This window comes from Liolophura sinensis, chromosome 11 (assembly GCF_032854445.1).
Source record: "Liolophura sinensis isolate JHLJ2023 chromosome 11, CUHK_Ljap_v2, whole genome shotgun sequence".
NCBI lineage: Eukaryota > Metazoa > Mollusca > Polyplacophora > Chitonida > Chitonidae > Liolophura > Liolophura sinensis.
In genome coordinates this window covers 5,882,576-5,900,768 of record NC_088305.1, presented here as the reverse complement: position 1 = coordinate 5,900,768, position 18,193 = coordinate 5,882,576, and the positions used below count along the sequence as shown (strand labels likewise).

The window sequence follows — 18,193 nt, the reverse complement described above, 5'->3', positions numbered from 1 at the left end:
TGATGCTAGTTTTCTATACATTCAGATAGATGTGCATTAGGGCCACGTTGACAATCACAAGAATTGTATGTGTACATGTATATGCCCAAGCACTACATTGTTTTGGATGTCGGATCCTTGTGACATTTATAAACGCATATATATGTATTACCTTGTATGACAATCAAGTTATCCATGTCTACCTTGCCCATTTTGATTGATTATGAGAGCTCTATTGATTTTAGAAAGGTGTTTTGGGTTTTGCTTGGAACATGGGATATTCTACTGGAAAAGTGTAAGTTTTAGCACCAAAAATAGTATTTTGTGACCTTTATTTGCCTCTAAACCTGGACTTTCACGGGCGGAACTTTAGGTCATTTAGGGTATATATATGTGAAATAAGCTTACATGCAGGCCTCTCTCTTATGACTGTTGGAAGGTAGAGGTGCAGGAAAGATCTAGCATGTACAAAAGATTTTTTTTTTTTTTTTTTTGATTGGTGTTTTACGCCGTACTCAAGAATATTTCACTTATACAATGGCGGCCAGCATTATGGTAGGTGGAAACCAGGCAGAACCCGGGGGGAAACCCACGACCATCCGCAGGTAGCTGACAGACCTTCCCACATACGGCCGGAGAGAAAAGCCAGCATGAGCTGGACTTGAACTCACAGCGACCACATTGGTGAGAGACTCCTGGGTCATTACGCTACGCTAGCGTGCTAACCAACTGAGCCACGGAGGCCCCTGTACAAAAGATGGGCTGTCAGAAATTTTTGTATTGAGCAATAAAAACTTCAGTCTGCTACACACTGAATGTTATCTTATCTTTGCGTGGGACAGACATGTACATGTGCATGCATGTGCCAGTAGCGTAGATAGTGAGCTGTGACAGCCAATGGTTTTTCATCATTACTTTTTAAGTGACAAGTCAAGTGAACGATGACCTTCCTTCCAGAATATTCTCAGGTGATTTATCGTTAGTGTACTGTACATCTGTGTTATGTGTTCCATCAGAGAGGGTAGCCTGTTGTCGCATTTGGATTGGAGTAGAGTCCTTAGGCCACCTCATGTAAAATCTCATTGTTGAGGTTCGTGTCAGCTCTGACCCACCTGTCTGGCAGACTTCCAAAGGAAATGCGAAACCTTGCCAGAGGGGAAGCGATTAATGTACATGTACACCTGTGTGTGCAGTTATATATATGTACCTGTAGGAATATTAATTAATTTTGTAGTCTATCCTAATTCATCAATAAATAATACCAGTAAATTATAAGTTAAGATTTTAAGATTTTTAAACATAATTCATAAGATTTTAAGGATTAAAATGTGTTGCTCAGGTTTCTGGCTCAAATAAACCTCAGAAAAATTCTAAAATAACATCTCTAGTTCAGGGATCATTCTTCTTATGTGCCAAAACATGCACTGCATGTATGTCTGTGGTGGAATTACTTGAGGACTTGGGGTTTATGTACAGTAAGGAGAGGTGTGTTGTAGAGGAGCACTTATCCTGATATACAAACCTATGTTCAGACAGGTAAGCATTAAGCACAGGTGTGTTGTAGAGGTGCGCTTATCCTGATATACAAACGTATGGTCAGACAGGTAAACATTAAGCACAGGTGTGTTGTAGAGGAGCGCTTACCCTGATATTCAAACCTATGGTCAGACAGGTAAGCATTAAGGAATTTCACTGTCATTGTCATCAATCAAATGTGAATTGCAGGCAAGTAGTATGTAAACGTAAAGTGTCAACTGTTCTCACCAGTCCCACCCAACCACCTTTTCAGCCACCACCACCAGCATCACTGCCTGTCATGTCTGTCTGATAGTATACATGTATGCTCAATGCTACCGCTCTCTGTCTCTCTCTCTGTCTTTCTGCTGGGACAAAAAATGGCCTTCAGACTAATTCATGCATAAATGTTAATTATGTTAATTAAAATAATGTCCAACCTTGGCTACAAGTAAATTTTCAGATTTTTGTATGTGAACAGATACAGATTTATACAGTCTTTATACCTACACAGAAGGAACATGTAGTACATTGTAAATGTGTTCAGGTCTTTTAATGCCCTCTGAACTTTGATGATGAAAAATCCACAGCTGTTTTTTTGTAACTTCTGTACTTGCGTCAACTTGTATCAGTCAGTACAAATGTACATATTATCTTAAATTGTTTATGAACAGGCTGCTATATTCTTCTCTAGAGATTTCTTTTCACCAACTAGCCTACATGCACAAGGCTACAGAGATACCTGACATAATTTAAGCACTGATGCATAGATCTTTCATTCTATGTGTTATCTGTGAAGATCTCCAGAGTTAACCTTCTTGAATGATTTTAGAAGAAAAAAGAAGACAAGGAAGCCAGGCATTTTTGTGTACCTGAATTTGCACAGTTTATCTTTATGCTTATCATGAATTCTCATGTAATAATCAGATTGAGAGGTGCAGAGGTTCTTAAGGGGTATGGAACATTTTTAATTAAATTTGTGGAGTTCAGTGGCCTTGAAAAGCCATGCAGTTTTTAAACTTGCAGGAAAAGTTGTGCTTAACAAGACATGTTGCCTAACAGATTGTGACGCCTAACAGATTGTGACACCTAACAAGATGTGATGCCTAACAGATTTTGACGCCTAACAGGTTGTGACACCTAACAGATTGTGATGCCTAACAGGTTGTGACACCTAACAAGATGTGATGCCTAACAGATTGTGATGCCTAACAGGTTGTGACACATAACAAGACATGATGCCTAACAAGTCGTGGCATCCAACACAATGTGGTTACCAAGAACATGTGAAAACTATATGTAGCATTGTCTGATGCCCAGCAACAGGTAACCCAAAATAACATGTGACCCCCCCAAAAACGTGACATCCCATTGTGGGATGCATTAAGTAATGTAAGGTTGAAATACATCAGGTTGAAAGCTTGGAAACTTTGCTGATGTCGAACAATCCATTGTTTGCCTTGTACCTGTATTCTGATTGGTTTCTTGGCTCAAAACCAAATGAAAACTGTGAGTGTCCCTTCTGATCACCTGAACAAACACTATAGCTGAGACAGGTTTTTCAGAGCGGTATTTAAATGCTGTCACAGGTGTGATGATTAACAGCCCAGATTTCAAATCACAACCACTGCTGTATAGATCACTCAATGTGGCAGTCTCCTCTACTTTGGTGGAAAAGTGACTGGAGAGTACCCTAAATGACCATGATTTTTATCCATTTTTCCTGATCTTCTATTGATTTTAGATCTTAAGGTGTTTTGAAGTTTCCTTGGAACAGGGGATAATAACCTACTGGAAAGTTGCAAGTTTCTGCACCAAAAATAACATTTTGTGACATTTATTTGCCTCTAAAAATACACTTTTTTGGATGAAATTTAAGGTAGAATGTTTTGACTGGACACCCTTATTAAGCCTATGACTTGTACCTGTACGAACATTCTGTACCTGTTAGGTGTGTACTGTGCATGTTATACATGTGTGCAAACTACAGGAAATGGATACTTAGCGCCAACCAGGTAGAATAGATCGAGCCAAACACTGAATGTGGTCAACTGAATATCTATTAAACCAGTTTGATATACACAGGTATAATGTATCTGTTTTTATCAGATTCAGTGTCTTGTTTAATTTACAGATGATACATGTACATTATGTTTTGAGTGTAAGTTCATGTGTTCATATGATCAGATTTCCATGGTGGTGGTATAGCACACTTAGTTCTTATCTAGCCTTCTAGTTCATCACAATGGTGAGGTACCATTTCTACGGTACAGCAGCTTTGAATCTTACTCTTTGTTATAGTTTGTATACCTTTCTAGATGTGTATTATGTATGTGATTCAAGGTTCAGCAGTAGATGCGACTGTAACACACCAGATGTTATCTATGTTAATATCCCTGATCTATCCTCTTTGTATGAGGCGTGTACCCCAGGGGCCTCAGAGCCTGTTCATTGCTGAGGGGGGGAGAGGAGGGAGGGAGGTGTTGCAATTTGTAAGAAAGTTGCATACATGTAAAAGTTTACACTTCAAAAGATCTCAAGTACATGTGGGACTTGGTGAATGTGAAGGGTAGATTGAATACTTGTATGTACCTGTGTGTATAGTGCATAAATGGGTACATGGTCCATGACAAACGGTATGTGCTGAATACAAAGTATTTTATAAGACTGACCAAAGTGAGCACCATGCTGTCATGGATCACTGATTTGTTCTTCACAGTTTATGTCTACCCACACAAAAAACAGGACAATGCGCTTACAGCTTCAAAGCCTTTCTGGCTGGTTTCTGACAGATCCTGACATGGTCCCCAGTGGTTTTGATTGCTTTGTCAAGTGGCTTGTGAGTTGAACCCTATACGTCCTTGGATGAGGTAAATGGAAACTGTGCTGGCCATTAAATTGAAGGGGAGTGATCTAGGTGATAAATGGGAATATAGGCCAGGTTTCTTTAGATTTAAAGATATGGTGTTATTTAGCAAATTGAATAGTGTTGTGTAGTCAACAAACAGCAGACTGGATATGAAGGGTTAGTGATGTGTGAGTTGTTAGATCTTTACATAGATATCCCGATACAATTAAATCAGATTTAATGAAGGTGTTCAAAACAATTTTTTTTTTTTCAGCATATACCTTAATCTAACCTTCGGGGAATTAGCTAACATAAAGATATCTTGTAGCTCAAATTGCTGCCTGTGGTGAACTTGAACACTGGGGAAATCAAGGTTTTTATGGGCAGAATTGTATACATCTGTGTGTATTGTACACAAGCTCCATAGGGCACCAGACATGCATGTATATGTACATCACTGATCTGAGATCTAAGTGTGTGTAATTGTACATGTGTTGCACTGTTGTCTGAACTAGTGGTGAATGTTTCTTTAAACTTCGTTTTCATAGCTACATGTACCTGTACTTTCTTCTCATCTCAGCAAGTAAATCCTCTACAAACCCTCTGGAAGGAATGTGGCTGAGGTGGTTAGCACGCCAGCATGGTGCAATGCTGGCTTCCTCTTTGTCTGCATGTGGGCAACCCTCAGCAACATGTGGATGGTCGTGGGTTTCCCCGGGCTTTACTCGGTTTTCTTTCAAAATAATGCTGGTCGCCGTCTTGAAAAATTCTTGAGTACAGCGTTAAACACCAATCAGATAAATAAATCAGTCTCGAAGGAATGTTGCAGGTGCCTGATCTGATCTGAGTTATTTTATTTATTTGTTTTTTTGAGAACTTCATATGGCCCAGCCTGACTAAGATATGAATTCTAATTTCAAATTGTATCCAAAGTTATATCTTGCTGGTCGAATTTGCTGAAGATTTACGTTACAGGTAGTTGCAATGCAGAATCCAGTGCACCTGTACTGTTATGTCAACAAAAGCCTGTATAGAAAAGAGTGAAAATGATAACAAACAATCGTGTGGCACGACAAACTTTGTTATTAGGGGAAAAACATGAACCAGAAGTGATGGATATGTTTGGTCCTAAGTCCCTAGCTGATCACGATGTAAGGCAGGAAGTTGGGAAGACACATATCGCCATGACACGTCCAGCTGTTTTGCTCATCATTTTGTGATGAAGTTGTGTGTGAAATATAAAGTTATGAAGTTATCAGTAAGTAGCCCGGAATATAACTTTACGTGTGTAGATCATCAGAAGAACACCTGTAAGTACATGTAAGTAAAAAGTCGATATCATAGGTGGTTTCATTATGAATTGTGCCTTCTGTAAAGAGTAAAAGATCAGCAAAGTAAACCCCCAGTTTTATAAAGTACATATAAAATGCATGAACTTTATGTTGAACTCCTAGAGGCTTTTGTCAGCTATATTTCAACTAATACTCTGCATGTGTGTACAACTAACAAAAAAAAAAACAACTTTGTCCATGGATTTTGTGAGTGGAAATGTCAGGCATGGGTAAGGGAGGCCTGGCTGCACACTCCTGTGCCTCTGATGGGGGCTGTGTGGATAATGGAGAACCATCATGGGTCCTTCTTCCCTCCCAGCCGAGCTATTTCTGGCTGACTGCAGCTATAACAGCCTCTAGAAGGAATTCAATCTGCTCCATCTGTAGACCATGATAACTGGTATAAAACCATCTAGCCTGTGGCCTTACAGCAGCTACATGCCTAGGTCATACCACACCTGAGCTTTTTTTTGCCAATTATTAATCTGCTATCCCGTGTAGCACTGACAGCAACCTCTGCACCCTTCCAAGATCGGAGATGGTCTTTTCAGATGGGATGTAGACAAACCTCGGTAATCTGAGCTTGTAATCTCCCAACACCAGGGGGCGCTTCTCATCACACCTGTTTTAGAAAACACCTGTAACTAACGGCATCTGATGCAGTAAGTGTAATTCACATGCACTGTACATGTAAGTGTGTAAACATGGGCGTGTAAATGCATGAATGAATTTAAGCAGTACTCTTACATGTAGTTTGCAACTCTGTATGATGAATGTTTTCTTGTCTCCTACATAAAGACTGCCATGTGCAGGGAATGTACATGTATGTGTACAACATTGCATGTCAACATGCATTTTATACATGCACATGTACCTTGTATGCCATTTTATAAAGTAACAGATGTCAGCCAGTTTTATTATGTTTCGTACATGTACATACATAAATATACATACTTGTACATATAGACTTAATATACATGTGGGTACATCTATGTTTGATACCAAGCTGGTTTGCTTTTAGCCAAGATCTCAGTCGGTTAGCGCGCTAGCGCAGAATAATGACCCAGGAGCCTCTCACCATTGCGGCCGCTGTGAGTTTGTCCAGCTCATGCTGGCTTCCTCTCCAGCCGTAAGTGGGAAGTTCTGCCAACAACCTGCAGATGGTCGTGGGTTTTCCCCGGGCTCTGCCCGGTTTCCTCCCACCATAATGCTGGCCGCCGTCGTATAAGTGAAATATTCTTGAGTACGGCGTAAAACACCAATCAAATTAAGCCAAGATCACATAATTTGCATAATGTACTGTATATACATGTACATGTAAACGTTGTTCAGACATTGTTGCTGGTGAACTGTTTGTGAAACAATTGACTTGTCATGCCTGTGATAAGCCGCGCATTGTATCATGTAGATATATCATTACGCACACACACACACATTAAGATGCGGTAATTTTGGGGCGGAAACCACTGAGTGTTATTCTTACAGCACTTTATATTGATTTTCTTCAGGTTTACACTTACATGTGCTGTGCATAAATCTGCTTGTATTTATATCATGTATTTGATTGTTAATTTGTCTCCATACTGGAAATGTTCTCTCATACAGTGTCAGTCAATATTATGGGTGGAACAAACCAGAGTGTAAATGTCTGATAACCTCTGAATTTGTGGCTGTCTTGGATACATGAGGCTGATTAATCACACCAGTTCTGGGCTTTCACTGCTGCAGTGATTGCCATTAGTGGTTATACATACATGTAGCTGCATACGAACACCTAGCTTAATACCTTACCTGCAAACAGCTGCTTCATAAAGTTTTGAGACATCCAATCTGACATGGGAGAGATTGGAAAGTTACAGCAAACATTGTACAGTGTACATGTAGACCTGTGTATAAAGTGAGACACCTCACTGTCTAGTCAGGCTGCATATGAATATATATGGTGTATTGTAGTGTGCAGAGTTTTCATGATAACTTTTGTAGGTATAGCTAGTGCTACATGCTTGTGACACTGCCAATAAAATGTACCGGTAAATGAGTTGTTGTTGATGATGATGATTGTCCTAGTGTACATCAGCAGGTATGTGTAAACGCCGTGCTCTCGGATATGAGTTGTTGTTGTTGGCGTCTTGTCAGTGGGCAAACATTTCTGATGGATCATCCCCTGACTGTCTATAGTTCGTTGTCACATTCATACACGTAGGTGGTCTTTGAAGCACCAAGAATGTCGCAGATCTACACGCACGTGTACATGTGCCGGACAGCCAAGATGATGGCCTTAAGGACTTAATTACATTCATTTCTGATTGTTGCTTTACTGCCAGTTTTTTCTCCAAGTTCATAGATGATACAATACTGAGTACATGTATCTGTCCACCTGAGTAATTTTTTTGCATTGGTTCTCCTGATAACAAAATCCAGTATGTTACTTAATATTTGGATCAAAAGTTAAATTTCCAGGTGTATGGTACTTTTACACCTTTTTCACACGTGTTCATGTGTTGCACCAAACATGAAGGGTCTGTAACAGAGAAATTTTATCTGAACAGACTGTTGTACATGTACTGGCTAAAGCTTAACAGAAGTTACTTTGTCATGCTTTTCGACTTCCATTGATAAAAATTTACATTTCTATGGGTTGTTGGCAGTATGCCATTATGTACTGAGGTAACTTTGAACCAAAAACCTGAACCTATTGTATGCATCTGTAAGCACTCTTTTATGCTATTCAGTGTAATGAAAACTGACTTGTATATGTATATATATATATATATATATAGTATGTAAGTGATATTAAATACAAAATTTACATGTAAGTACACTGGCTTTGGGACAAACAAACACTATCCCGAACACGAAGCACTGTGAACATAAACACAGCAGACAATAACCCTGCTAGATAATCGCCGCGAGATCAATATCTGTCATGTTCTTCCTGAAGTGGTATTTCAGATTTTTATGGATTGATGTATATACATGTATTTGATTAGAGTTTAATGCTGTACTCAAGAATGTTTCACTTATACGACAATGGGCAGTATTATGGTGGGAGAAAAACGAGTATCAAGAGCCCTGGGGAAACCTACGACCCTCTGCAGGTTGCTGTCAGACCTTCCAACTTACGACCGCCAACAGATACATGTGTGTAAATAAGACACTTTGTACAGCAAAATTATTTATTTATTTATTTGATTGGTGTTTTACGCTGTACTCAAGAATGTTTCACTAATACGACGGCCAGCATTATGAGGGGTGGAAATCCTCATACAGCAAACGTATAGATTATGGTTTGTACATGTGCATGTATGTAGAGGTATCAGTGAATAAATATGTTTGCGTGAGGAAAAAAGCTTGGGATACTAGACTGACTTGTTTGATGAATCGGACAAAGCCACTTTTCGTCTCCTTATGGAGCAGTATGGAGGAGATACGTGTAGACGTTTAACCTGACAGTCTGATATGGAAGTGTTAGACCCCATGTCGCTGTTACAAGTCGAACAGTCCCTCAGATTGTCATGGCTGTTTTGGGGGTTTCTTTGTGTGTTGTATGTATAAGAAAAAATTTAGACTGTTAAGAATAATTCTGAAAAAAAAAAAAGTTGAAGATCAAATTTGACTGGATGTTGCTGAATTGTTACTACATATGCTACACATGTGTGGTGACCTTTGCCCTGTGGCTATGAACATTTGCAGAACTGGACATGAAATTGGTAGTTGTTATTACTGACTGCGGATGCCCTTGTGTTTTATCATCCGTGCGATCTTCCTGCTGTTTGTTATCGGAACATGATGTAGTAATTGTTTATTTCCCGTCAGTGATAATTGGAGTTACAGTGTGGTAGACCACTGTATGTTAAACCTGTCTTCTCTACCTCACCATGTACACATATTTAGTTTTGTACACATACTTTCCATGTACATGTAGTTTTGCACATGTATGTTCCATGTACATGTAGTTTTGCACATGTACTTTCCATGTATATGTGCTTTTGTACACTTTAGTGAAAAGAGTCAAATTCTGCTTTCTTCATTGTGTTTGTTAAATTCAGCTGAGATTAACTGCAGTGACTTTTTATGTACATGTACTGATATCTTGACAAGTTGTTTACGCTAGCTTATTGTTAGTTGTTTTATGGTGGATGCTTGCAGGCATTTTAAACCACCTTTAATATTGTCTGACCTACAGTGTGACGAGAAGCTTGGCATGGTTTTTGCCTGACACTGTTAGCTTTTCTTCCTGGGCATATTAAACCAGAAGGCAGCACACATGTATGTGTAGCATTATATTAGCTTTAATACATTTAAAAGGTGCGAGTTCAAAGCAGACCTTTGTCAGGGAATTAGTAGAGCCTTGTGGTACCTTGGTGACAAGAGTACATGGTTGATGATGCTCATTTGTCATTTTGCGCAGTCTGTTGATGATTACTTCTTTTCACCAGGATAGTCTGTACACATGTAAATTTATGTCACACTTGGTAAAGTTTGTGTTGTTGCCAAGGCTGTTATTATTACCAAGGCTGTGGAGTGCACAAAAAGGGCTTCACAAAAAGTATAATTTTATTATACAGTCAGCACAGAATAATGCCCTCAGAATATGCCTGAATAAACACCTTGCAAACATGCGAAAAGGTTGAAGAATTACAGTGTGATGTCCTCATTAGAACGGGCTGCTGCTCCACCCGAGCGAGAACCTACCAAGAGCTTACAAGCTGAATTTCCCACTACACAATTTCTTTTGCGACTGTATTCCAATATTGCAACCATTATTTGCTGGATACCATCATCGTTTGAAAGGATTGCTCCTCCCTGAGTAAAAGCCCAACCCCAACTCCACCCTCACCCAGGGAGGCTTTCCCTACTCTACCCTGAGCCCGCCTTGTGTGTTGTTGGAACTCTGCAGGTTGTGAAACTTTGGCTCCCTGGTGCACTGTCAGGTTGCTGTGACTGCTACATGTATAGTGTGTGCAGTCCGTGGAGTGTACTGTATATACATGTGTGCAGAGCTCCACTCTGTAAGTGTACTGGTACTGACAACTAGGATGGAAGCAGGGTGAGTCAGCAGCATGTGGAATGCTGCAGCCCCTGCCATTACCCCCATTTCTCCCCCTCCCTGCCTGATCCCTCATCCCTTCCCCCTCCCTTATCCTCTCCTTAATGTTTTATTCCCATCTTATAAATAGGTATGCAGGGTGAGGGGATAAGGGCACCAGGCTAGAGATCGCTGACCTGCCAGTGTCCTGAGTTCAAATTTAGGCCCTGCCCACATGTGCTGAGATGTGGTTCATGTTGTTGACTTCCCACACGTTTTCAAATACAGTAATAGTAACCCTTTGAATTTTTGCAAAAACTGTAACCAGCAGTTTTCTTCTGTTATTGTGTGCGATATTGGAAATTTTCTTGGTCATAGTAATTCATTAAATATTTTTAATATAAATGTTTATAATTATCGGACTTAAAGCTGTACATGTAGAATCTGTGTATCTGTGATTTTAGAATGTCGCAGCATCAGTTGAGGCCCCCGTCATTCATGTTTACAAAAATGTAACAGTTTTTATGACGTTGACGGTCAGATGAATGAACGCTGGGATGTTCTGTAATGCAAGGGGTACTATCCATGGCATTTTAATCAAATTATAGGCTGTATATATACATATATGTGCAGTTCAATTCTAGTCAGAGCTAGAAATTAAACACATGTACTAGTGAATACTAAATTATAGAAAAAGGTAACACAGTCATTCCCCTGCATTTTACATTGGTAACTTTCAGACAAAAAGCATTTGCAGTTCAGCTTTAATTTATATGTATGTGCAGAGTGCATACGTGTATACATGTACTTAGGCTGACCCTCAGCTAGACATCTAAAGGCACACAAGACAGAGTACACTCCTAGAAAGTAAAGGTACAGGTGGCAATTTGCTCCGCCGATCTACATGCAGTACATGTATTGACATTGTGTCTAGCGAAAAAAGAGCAGGTTTGTATTTTTAGGGGCAGGGTGCATTGCTAAGAGTGCACGTATTACACTCATCAAGAAGATTCAAAGGTTAAAATCGGGTTCCTCAACCTTTTTGCATGTGAAAGAGCAATTTGATTTTGGACACGACTACATTGTACATGTATATTCATTGTATTGGCCAATTTCAGGGCTGCACAAAAAGTATAATTTAATCATTCAAAGAAATAATGTCTTCAAATTATGCTTGAATAAACACGTTCCAAACATGTGAAAAAGTTGACAAATTACAGTACAGCACTTTTTTTAAAGTTAGAATGTATGCAAGCACCTGCCATGTGTTCAGCGTACATGTGTATATCATCATGTTGGTTAACATAGGGTATGTGTGGAGGCTGACCATGTATTCTCAGTGTTGTTATAAGAATGAGGTCACGACCCTGTGTGTTACCTGTAATATACTGTTCACATACACAAAACACAGAAGCATTCATGGCATATTTGCTGTCTCTTCTGAAAACAGAAGCCTCTTTTAGCCATCATCACCTCTGCTAGCGCCTCTGGCTAGAGAAAACAGACTGGAGGTTCTGGAGGTCAATGATCCAACACCGCATACAGTGTAAAACTCGTACATGTTCATAATGTTAATAATGCTTTGCTTATCGTGTTCATCGTTAGAGTAATTCTTTTAGTTTCCTTTCCATGATATAATTTGTGAATAGAGGGAAATTGCGTCTCTTATTTTTCAACATGCACATTGTAAATGAGTGATATTCTAACTGCCTACAGAAAGAGGTTCAGGCGCCATTAAGAGCGTACCATTTGTTCCTGTTTTGTTACCTATTTTATTTGATTTGTGTTTTACGCCGTACTCAAGAATATTTCACTTACACAACAGCGGCCAGCATTATGGTTTGAGGAAACCGGGTGTTCCTGTTTCGTAGCAGAGTTTAAATTCTGCTCAAGTTTTTCTGACCTCACCCCACACCTACTACAGGATAGGACAGAACTTCAAACAAACAGTCAGTGGCTTTTGGTCTGCGGGAAGAGGTTTCAGGGGCACCCCATTAGCGGAGGTTTCAGTTCGATGTTGTGACTGACATCACAACCTTGAAGCAGCCTTCACCAGTACAGGGCTGTAGTAGGTGCATTCACAGTTCTCTGTGTTTACACCGTGTAAAACTTTGACAGCATTATTATGTTGTGAACAAAAAAGTGTAGACATTTTCAAATGGGATTTACATGTATATCTGTTCTTTGCTGAGAAAAATTGGACATGTATGTGACCAGGGCTGTTTGATTTTAAAGATCAAAAGGATTTGTTGTCAAACTGATGACTTCATACATGTTTTACAGTAAGATGCCCATTCTCCAGAGACTACTGGTTAACATACATGAAAGGAAGCATAGAGTACACACCTGATAGAAATTTGGAGCCTTGTTTTTCACCTGTATGATTGCTATGTTTAAGACAGTGAAACATTGTATTTGACCAAAAAAAAAAAGAAATTCATTTTCAGAGGCAAATTCAGGTTATAAATTTGTCGTAAAATTTTGGTGCTGAAACTTATATTTTGGGTGTCATTTCACCTTTCACTCTTCAAAACATACATGTATGTAAAATGCCTCTTTATAAAGATTACCAGAACTCTTAGAATCAAGCAAACTGGCAAGCTTAGTGTTATATGACATAATTCTAATATGCAAAAAGTATGATGTTGATTTAAAAAAAAAAAAATTTTTTTTTGCATCTTGCAATGGGTTTGGGGGCTAAATTCGGGCCTAACAGTGTATTGTACATGTAACATGTGAACATACATATACATGTGGACAGATGGGGTTGAATGTACTGTTATTATTAGAGTTGGTTATGCTAATAGCCTTTTGCTGATATTTACGGTAGCAGTTAGCTGTTTTGTTTTGCCATATACTTTATATGTAGAAAGAAGTGTGTATAAATATAGCCAAGGAGTAGAGCAGGAATAGCCTGGCTTTGGTCTACCACCCCCACATTTTGGCTGTAGGGGAAAGAAGACTTGCCTGGGGGCTCTTGCTGCTGTACACATCATACTGGAGCAGGTAGAAAACTGGACCAGTCTTTTTTTAAAGCCATAAGACATTAAACATCAAGCCTTCAGCATAGTATCCCTATACCCTTCCACTGGGTTAGAGCCTGTACTCAAGGCAAGAGGAAATGCCAGAGAAACCACCATTTTGGTGGAAGTCTGCGCTGCGGAACTCTGGTGCACATATACAGTGTAGGTCTAGCTGGCATATTGTGTTCTACTACAACCAAAAGTTTACATGATTACTTGGATACTGAGATGCTCTGACTTTTGAGCCCTTAATAATGAGTAAGGTGTGATACGTGCACTCTATGCAGGTTCATGAAAATTAAGTTTTTGTGGAGTGTGCCGCAGATGTGACTATGTAACATGATCAGCCAGCGGCGTTGTGTATTTACAGTACAGTAGCTGTAAACTGCCATTACAATGATGATAATCTGCGCAACAGATAAATCTAAATATCAACAACACAGTCACAAATTTTGTTTATGCTAAACTTAGCTTTAAGACAACTTTGTGCCTGGTTTTCCCTGAAACTGCCCAGCTTATAGACATGTACAGTTAGTATGGTTAGCTGTACATGTAACTGTTGTGGCAACACCTGTTGAAGATATCAGTTGCCGCTTGCTGTGTTAGTTTTAATTTACATGAATGAGGACAAGTTCAACTTGGTGTGCACACATGTTACTCATTTACATGTACTACACCAAGTTGCCATGGATACGTGTACAGTAACTTGTACAAACAGTTATAAAGTTCATCGTGCGAAATGCCAGTACAGTTTGATAATTCAGCTCATAAAATTGGCCACCTACATGTACTTGTGGAAGTTGCATTTTTAAAGTGAAAAAGTCTTGTGCACTAAATAGCCAGGTAAGCAAGTAAAAACTGTAGTTGTACTTGGAGATGGATTTTGTCAGGACAGTGAGGAACTGTATATACCCTACTGTAATCGGGGCCTATAAATCTGTCATTTCTGTTTATTGTTGCCTGTGTGATGAAATTTTGTGGGCAGACTATTAACATTGCTGCTCCTGCTGTACAAGATAACAGTGGTTAGTTTAATAGCTTGGCCGTCATTGTATGGGAAGAGGTACCCCTGACATGTTCTATATGATGGCCAAATACAGGAACATTTTGATATCTTCATGGAGGTGCCCAAACTGTGAGGCTGCCTGAAATACTATGCCATGTATACCATGACATGTTTGGGGGAATAGCCCATGCAAGTCATCTCTTTAGGTGTGTGGGAATGTTCGTCAATAATTTGCCAAGGGCTGGGGGTTTTACTCCAGACCCTCTGGTCTTCTCGAATCAATGATGCTGACCATCATTGTATTTACCTGTGCATGCATAAATGAAGTAATCATGAGTGTATGGACATTGGTATTATATGTCAACCAGTCAGTCATCACACTCACCCTTTTTACACAATCTTCAATAAACACTATCAAGGTGACTTTCCAATGTATGTACATGTACTTGCCGGTTGACAAAAGCATTTTCTGCACAGCACTTTTCGTATTGATGATGCTCAAACTCAGTTTTGCAGCACTTGACAATGCCCAAACTCAGCTTTGCAGCACTTGACATTACCCAAACCCATTTTTATAGCACATACATGTATATGGCATTGCCCAAATTACGCAGGTTGTACAGCACCTGACATTACCCACATATTATCCCAGTTTTATTGCACTGACATTGCCCAACTAAAGTTTTACAGCACTTGACAATGCCTAAAACCAGTTTTATAGCACTTGGCAATGAACAAAACCCAGTTTTATAGCACTTAGTAATGCCCAGACCCAGTTTTATAGCACTTGGCAATGACCAAAACCCAGTTTTATAGCACTTGATACTGTCCAGACCCAGTTTTATAGCACTTGGCAATGACCAAACCCTGTTTTATTAATTACAGCACTTGATAATGTAAAACTCAGTATAACATGTACGTCAAAACCAGGGAACAATTTGTACATGGACAGCTAAAGGAGTAAAACAATTCATGCCAAGGGGGATGATTACAAACATTGCAAGGTGGTGTTTTACATACATTGTGTACATGTAGCGTGTGTGCAGGATTGTTTGATTAGTGAGTAAACCCAAGGTGAATTGTCCCCAGTGCTAGGCCTGGGCTCCCTGTACATACTTTGTACAATCGACCTTGTCCAAAGTTCACACCGTCTCAAGCATGTGGATTTTCAGGTTTGAGTGTGCTGCTGTTTTTGTTACAGGTTGTCTGACTGCGTTGTTTTTGTTGACAACTCTTAGAGCTTCCTCTGCTATTCACGTGTTAATGTTCTATTCACACTCAGCAAATTAGACAGTCAGATTTTTTCTGTTGTGGTGTCCACACCCTCCTTTTAATATGAGTAAATATTTACATGTAGAATGTTTTGTTGAGCCAAAGGGGGAGAGGTAGCACAATAAAAACCTCCATACTGTGTAACTGTATACTGTATATGTACAAAGATGTGTGTGTGTCCTTAGTCCGAATGTGGCATATTTTTTAATCCTGTAATCTGCTGGCGTGAAACATATCTTGATACATATGTTAAGATTTGATTGTAGTGCAACACCTAGAATGTTGCAATGTATTAGTTTCTACTGTAATGTTGTTTTTAATGTCACCGCTTAATCGTGAGCTGAGAAAAGAATGTCAGTAAAATGGCGTCAAGGCCCTGCTACCCTGATCCCTATTGATGGCATATTTCTTGCAACTAAATGTTGTTCAAAATCAAAATTGTACACATGGATATATATATATATATATATATATATATATATATATGTATATATATATATATATATTGGAACTTTAGCCTCCCACCAATACAGTCACTGAGTTCAAGTCTAGCTCATGCTGGCTTCATCTCCGGTCCTGTGTGGGAAGGTCAGCCTGCAACTTGGAGACAGTCGTGGGTTAATTTCCTTCTGTCTCGTCCCGCTTTCCTCCCGCCATAATGCTTTCCGCCGGCATACAGGTGAGAGTATTCTCGAGGATGGCGTAAAACATGAAATAAATAAGTAAATATTAGTATAAAGTATTAGTATACAATCGTACGTGTGTAGTACCTGAAACTGATGACTGATACTCTATGAGTGTACTGTGTTTGTGTTATCAGGTAGGGCGGGCCCTGACCACTGAGCTGTGATAGAGAGATACATCCCTCACCATGGTGGAGTACTACGTTGTACTCGGAGTGCGGCAAACCGCTTCAGATGCAGATATAAAAAAGGCGTAAGTAATCCACCTATGTATGTTCATTGCAGAATTAGAATTAACTTGGACAGATTTCCACATTTACAATTAATTTGCCTCGCTGTCCGTATAATGTGCGTGGGTGTGGGCATCCTTTCTAGTGCCTTCAGCATAACTGTTCCAGTGAGGCAGCATCAGATATATATATTAGCATTGGGTCAGGTCTACAAGAACGATCTACCAGCAATGTGTTGATGGTCATGGGTATCCCATAAGCTACGGTTTCCTCCCTCCATAATGCTGGCTACCATTGTATAAGCGAAATAGTCTTGAAGATGGCCTAAAACGCCAATTAAATAAATTAACTCTTGGGAAGGGGTACATGTATATGTACGTGTGTAAGTCTTTCAAGCACGGAACACTGATGAGAAAATCGCCTTATGATTAGGAAATTTTTTGTTTATCTTTGTCTCAGCAATCACAATTAGTGCAGTTCCCCAACCACTGCCAACTACATGTACTGTGTACACATGTAGTTCAAGATCAACATGACCTAGGCATGCCTGTTCTACATGTACGTCTTCATGTATTTATGGATGGTTGTGACCGATCCAGTGACCACAACCTTAGCAGTTTTATAGTGGACAGCCGCTGAGCTGAAACAGCATGCACATCTACATGTAGAAAAATAAGTTTTTGTCAAATATGCTTGTATATAGCGGTAAACACCAATCAAATACGTCAATTAATTCAAATGTTTTACAGTGTATGTGTAGGTATTTTGGAAGAATTCACGCTGTTTAGGATTGCAACAGTTCCAACAAATAAGTTGATACATGATATTACATTTTGGTTTTATTTCCACCATTTTCAAGAATTGTTTCATTTTTCGAATATATAACTGTCTTGCATCATTTGTTGGGGTTGCCACAATAATCTACAAGGTGTAGTCAACTGCTTTGTGAAGCTTATCAGTAGAAATGGAAATGAAAATAAAAATACTTTAAATTGTGTTTAATTTTATAGTCGTTAATGGTGATAATCATTGTCGTTTGTTCCAGAAAAATGTTTTCTTACTCTTTAATGCCACTCAAGTTCCAAACATACAAGTAATAACAGGTTTTAATATCTGCCATGTGTCTTTGGGTGAATGCCTTTAGGGATGGATAGGCTGTGCTGTACAGCAGTGATGAAAGAAATTGTTTAATTAATTCTGATGGGTTTATACACATTGTTTAAGAACGTCAGAGAAATTACATCAAGGTTACAAAAGGAAAGCTCTAATATGTGTTC

The 18,193-nt window shown here is 39.3% G+C and overlaps 1 protein-coding gene across 6 annotated transcripts in view; it reads left to right on the top strand.

Moving 5' to 3' along the window:
- The window catches only part of LOC135477514 (dnaJ homolog subfamily B member 6-like), a 38,722-nt gene that overhangs the window by 3,194 nt on the left and 17,335 nt on the right, over window positions 1-18,193 (top strand). For all 6 annotated transcript variants that reach the window (XM_064757647.1, XM_064757645.1, XM_064757644.1 and 3 more), the window contains exon 2: window positions 16,824-16,939. In XM_064757647.1, coding sequence (XP_064613717.1) covers window positions 16,875-16,939 — 65 coding nt within the window. In that variant the 5' untranslated portion in view covers window positions 16,824-16,874. The remainder of the gene's footprint in view (window positions 1-16,823; window positions 16,940-18,193) is intronic.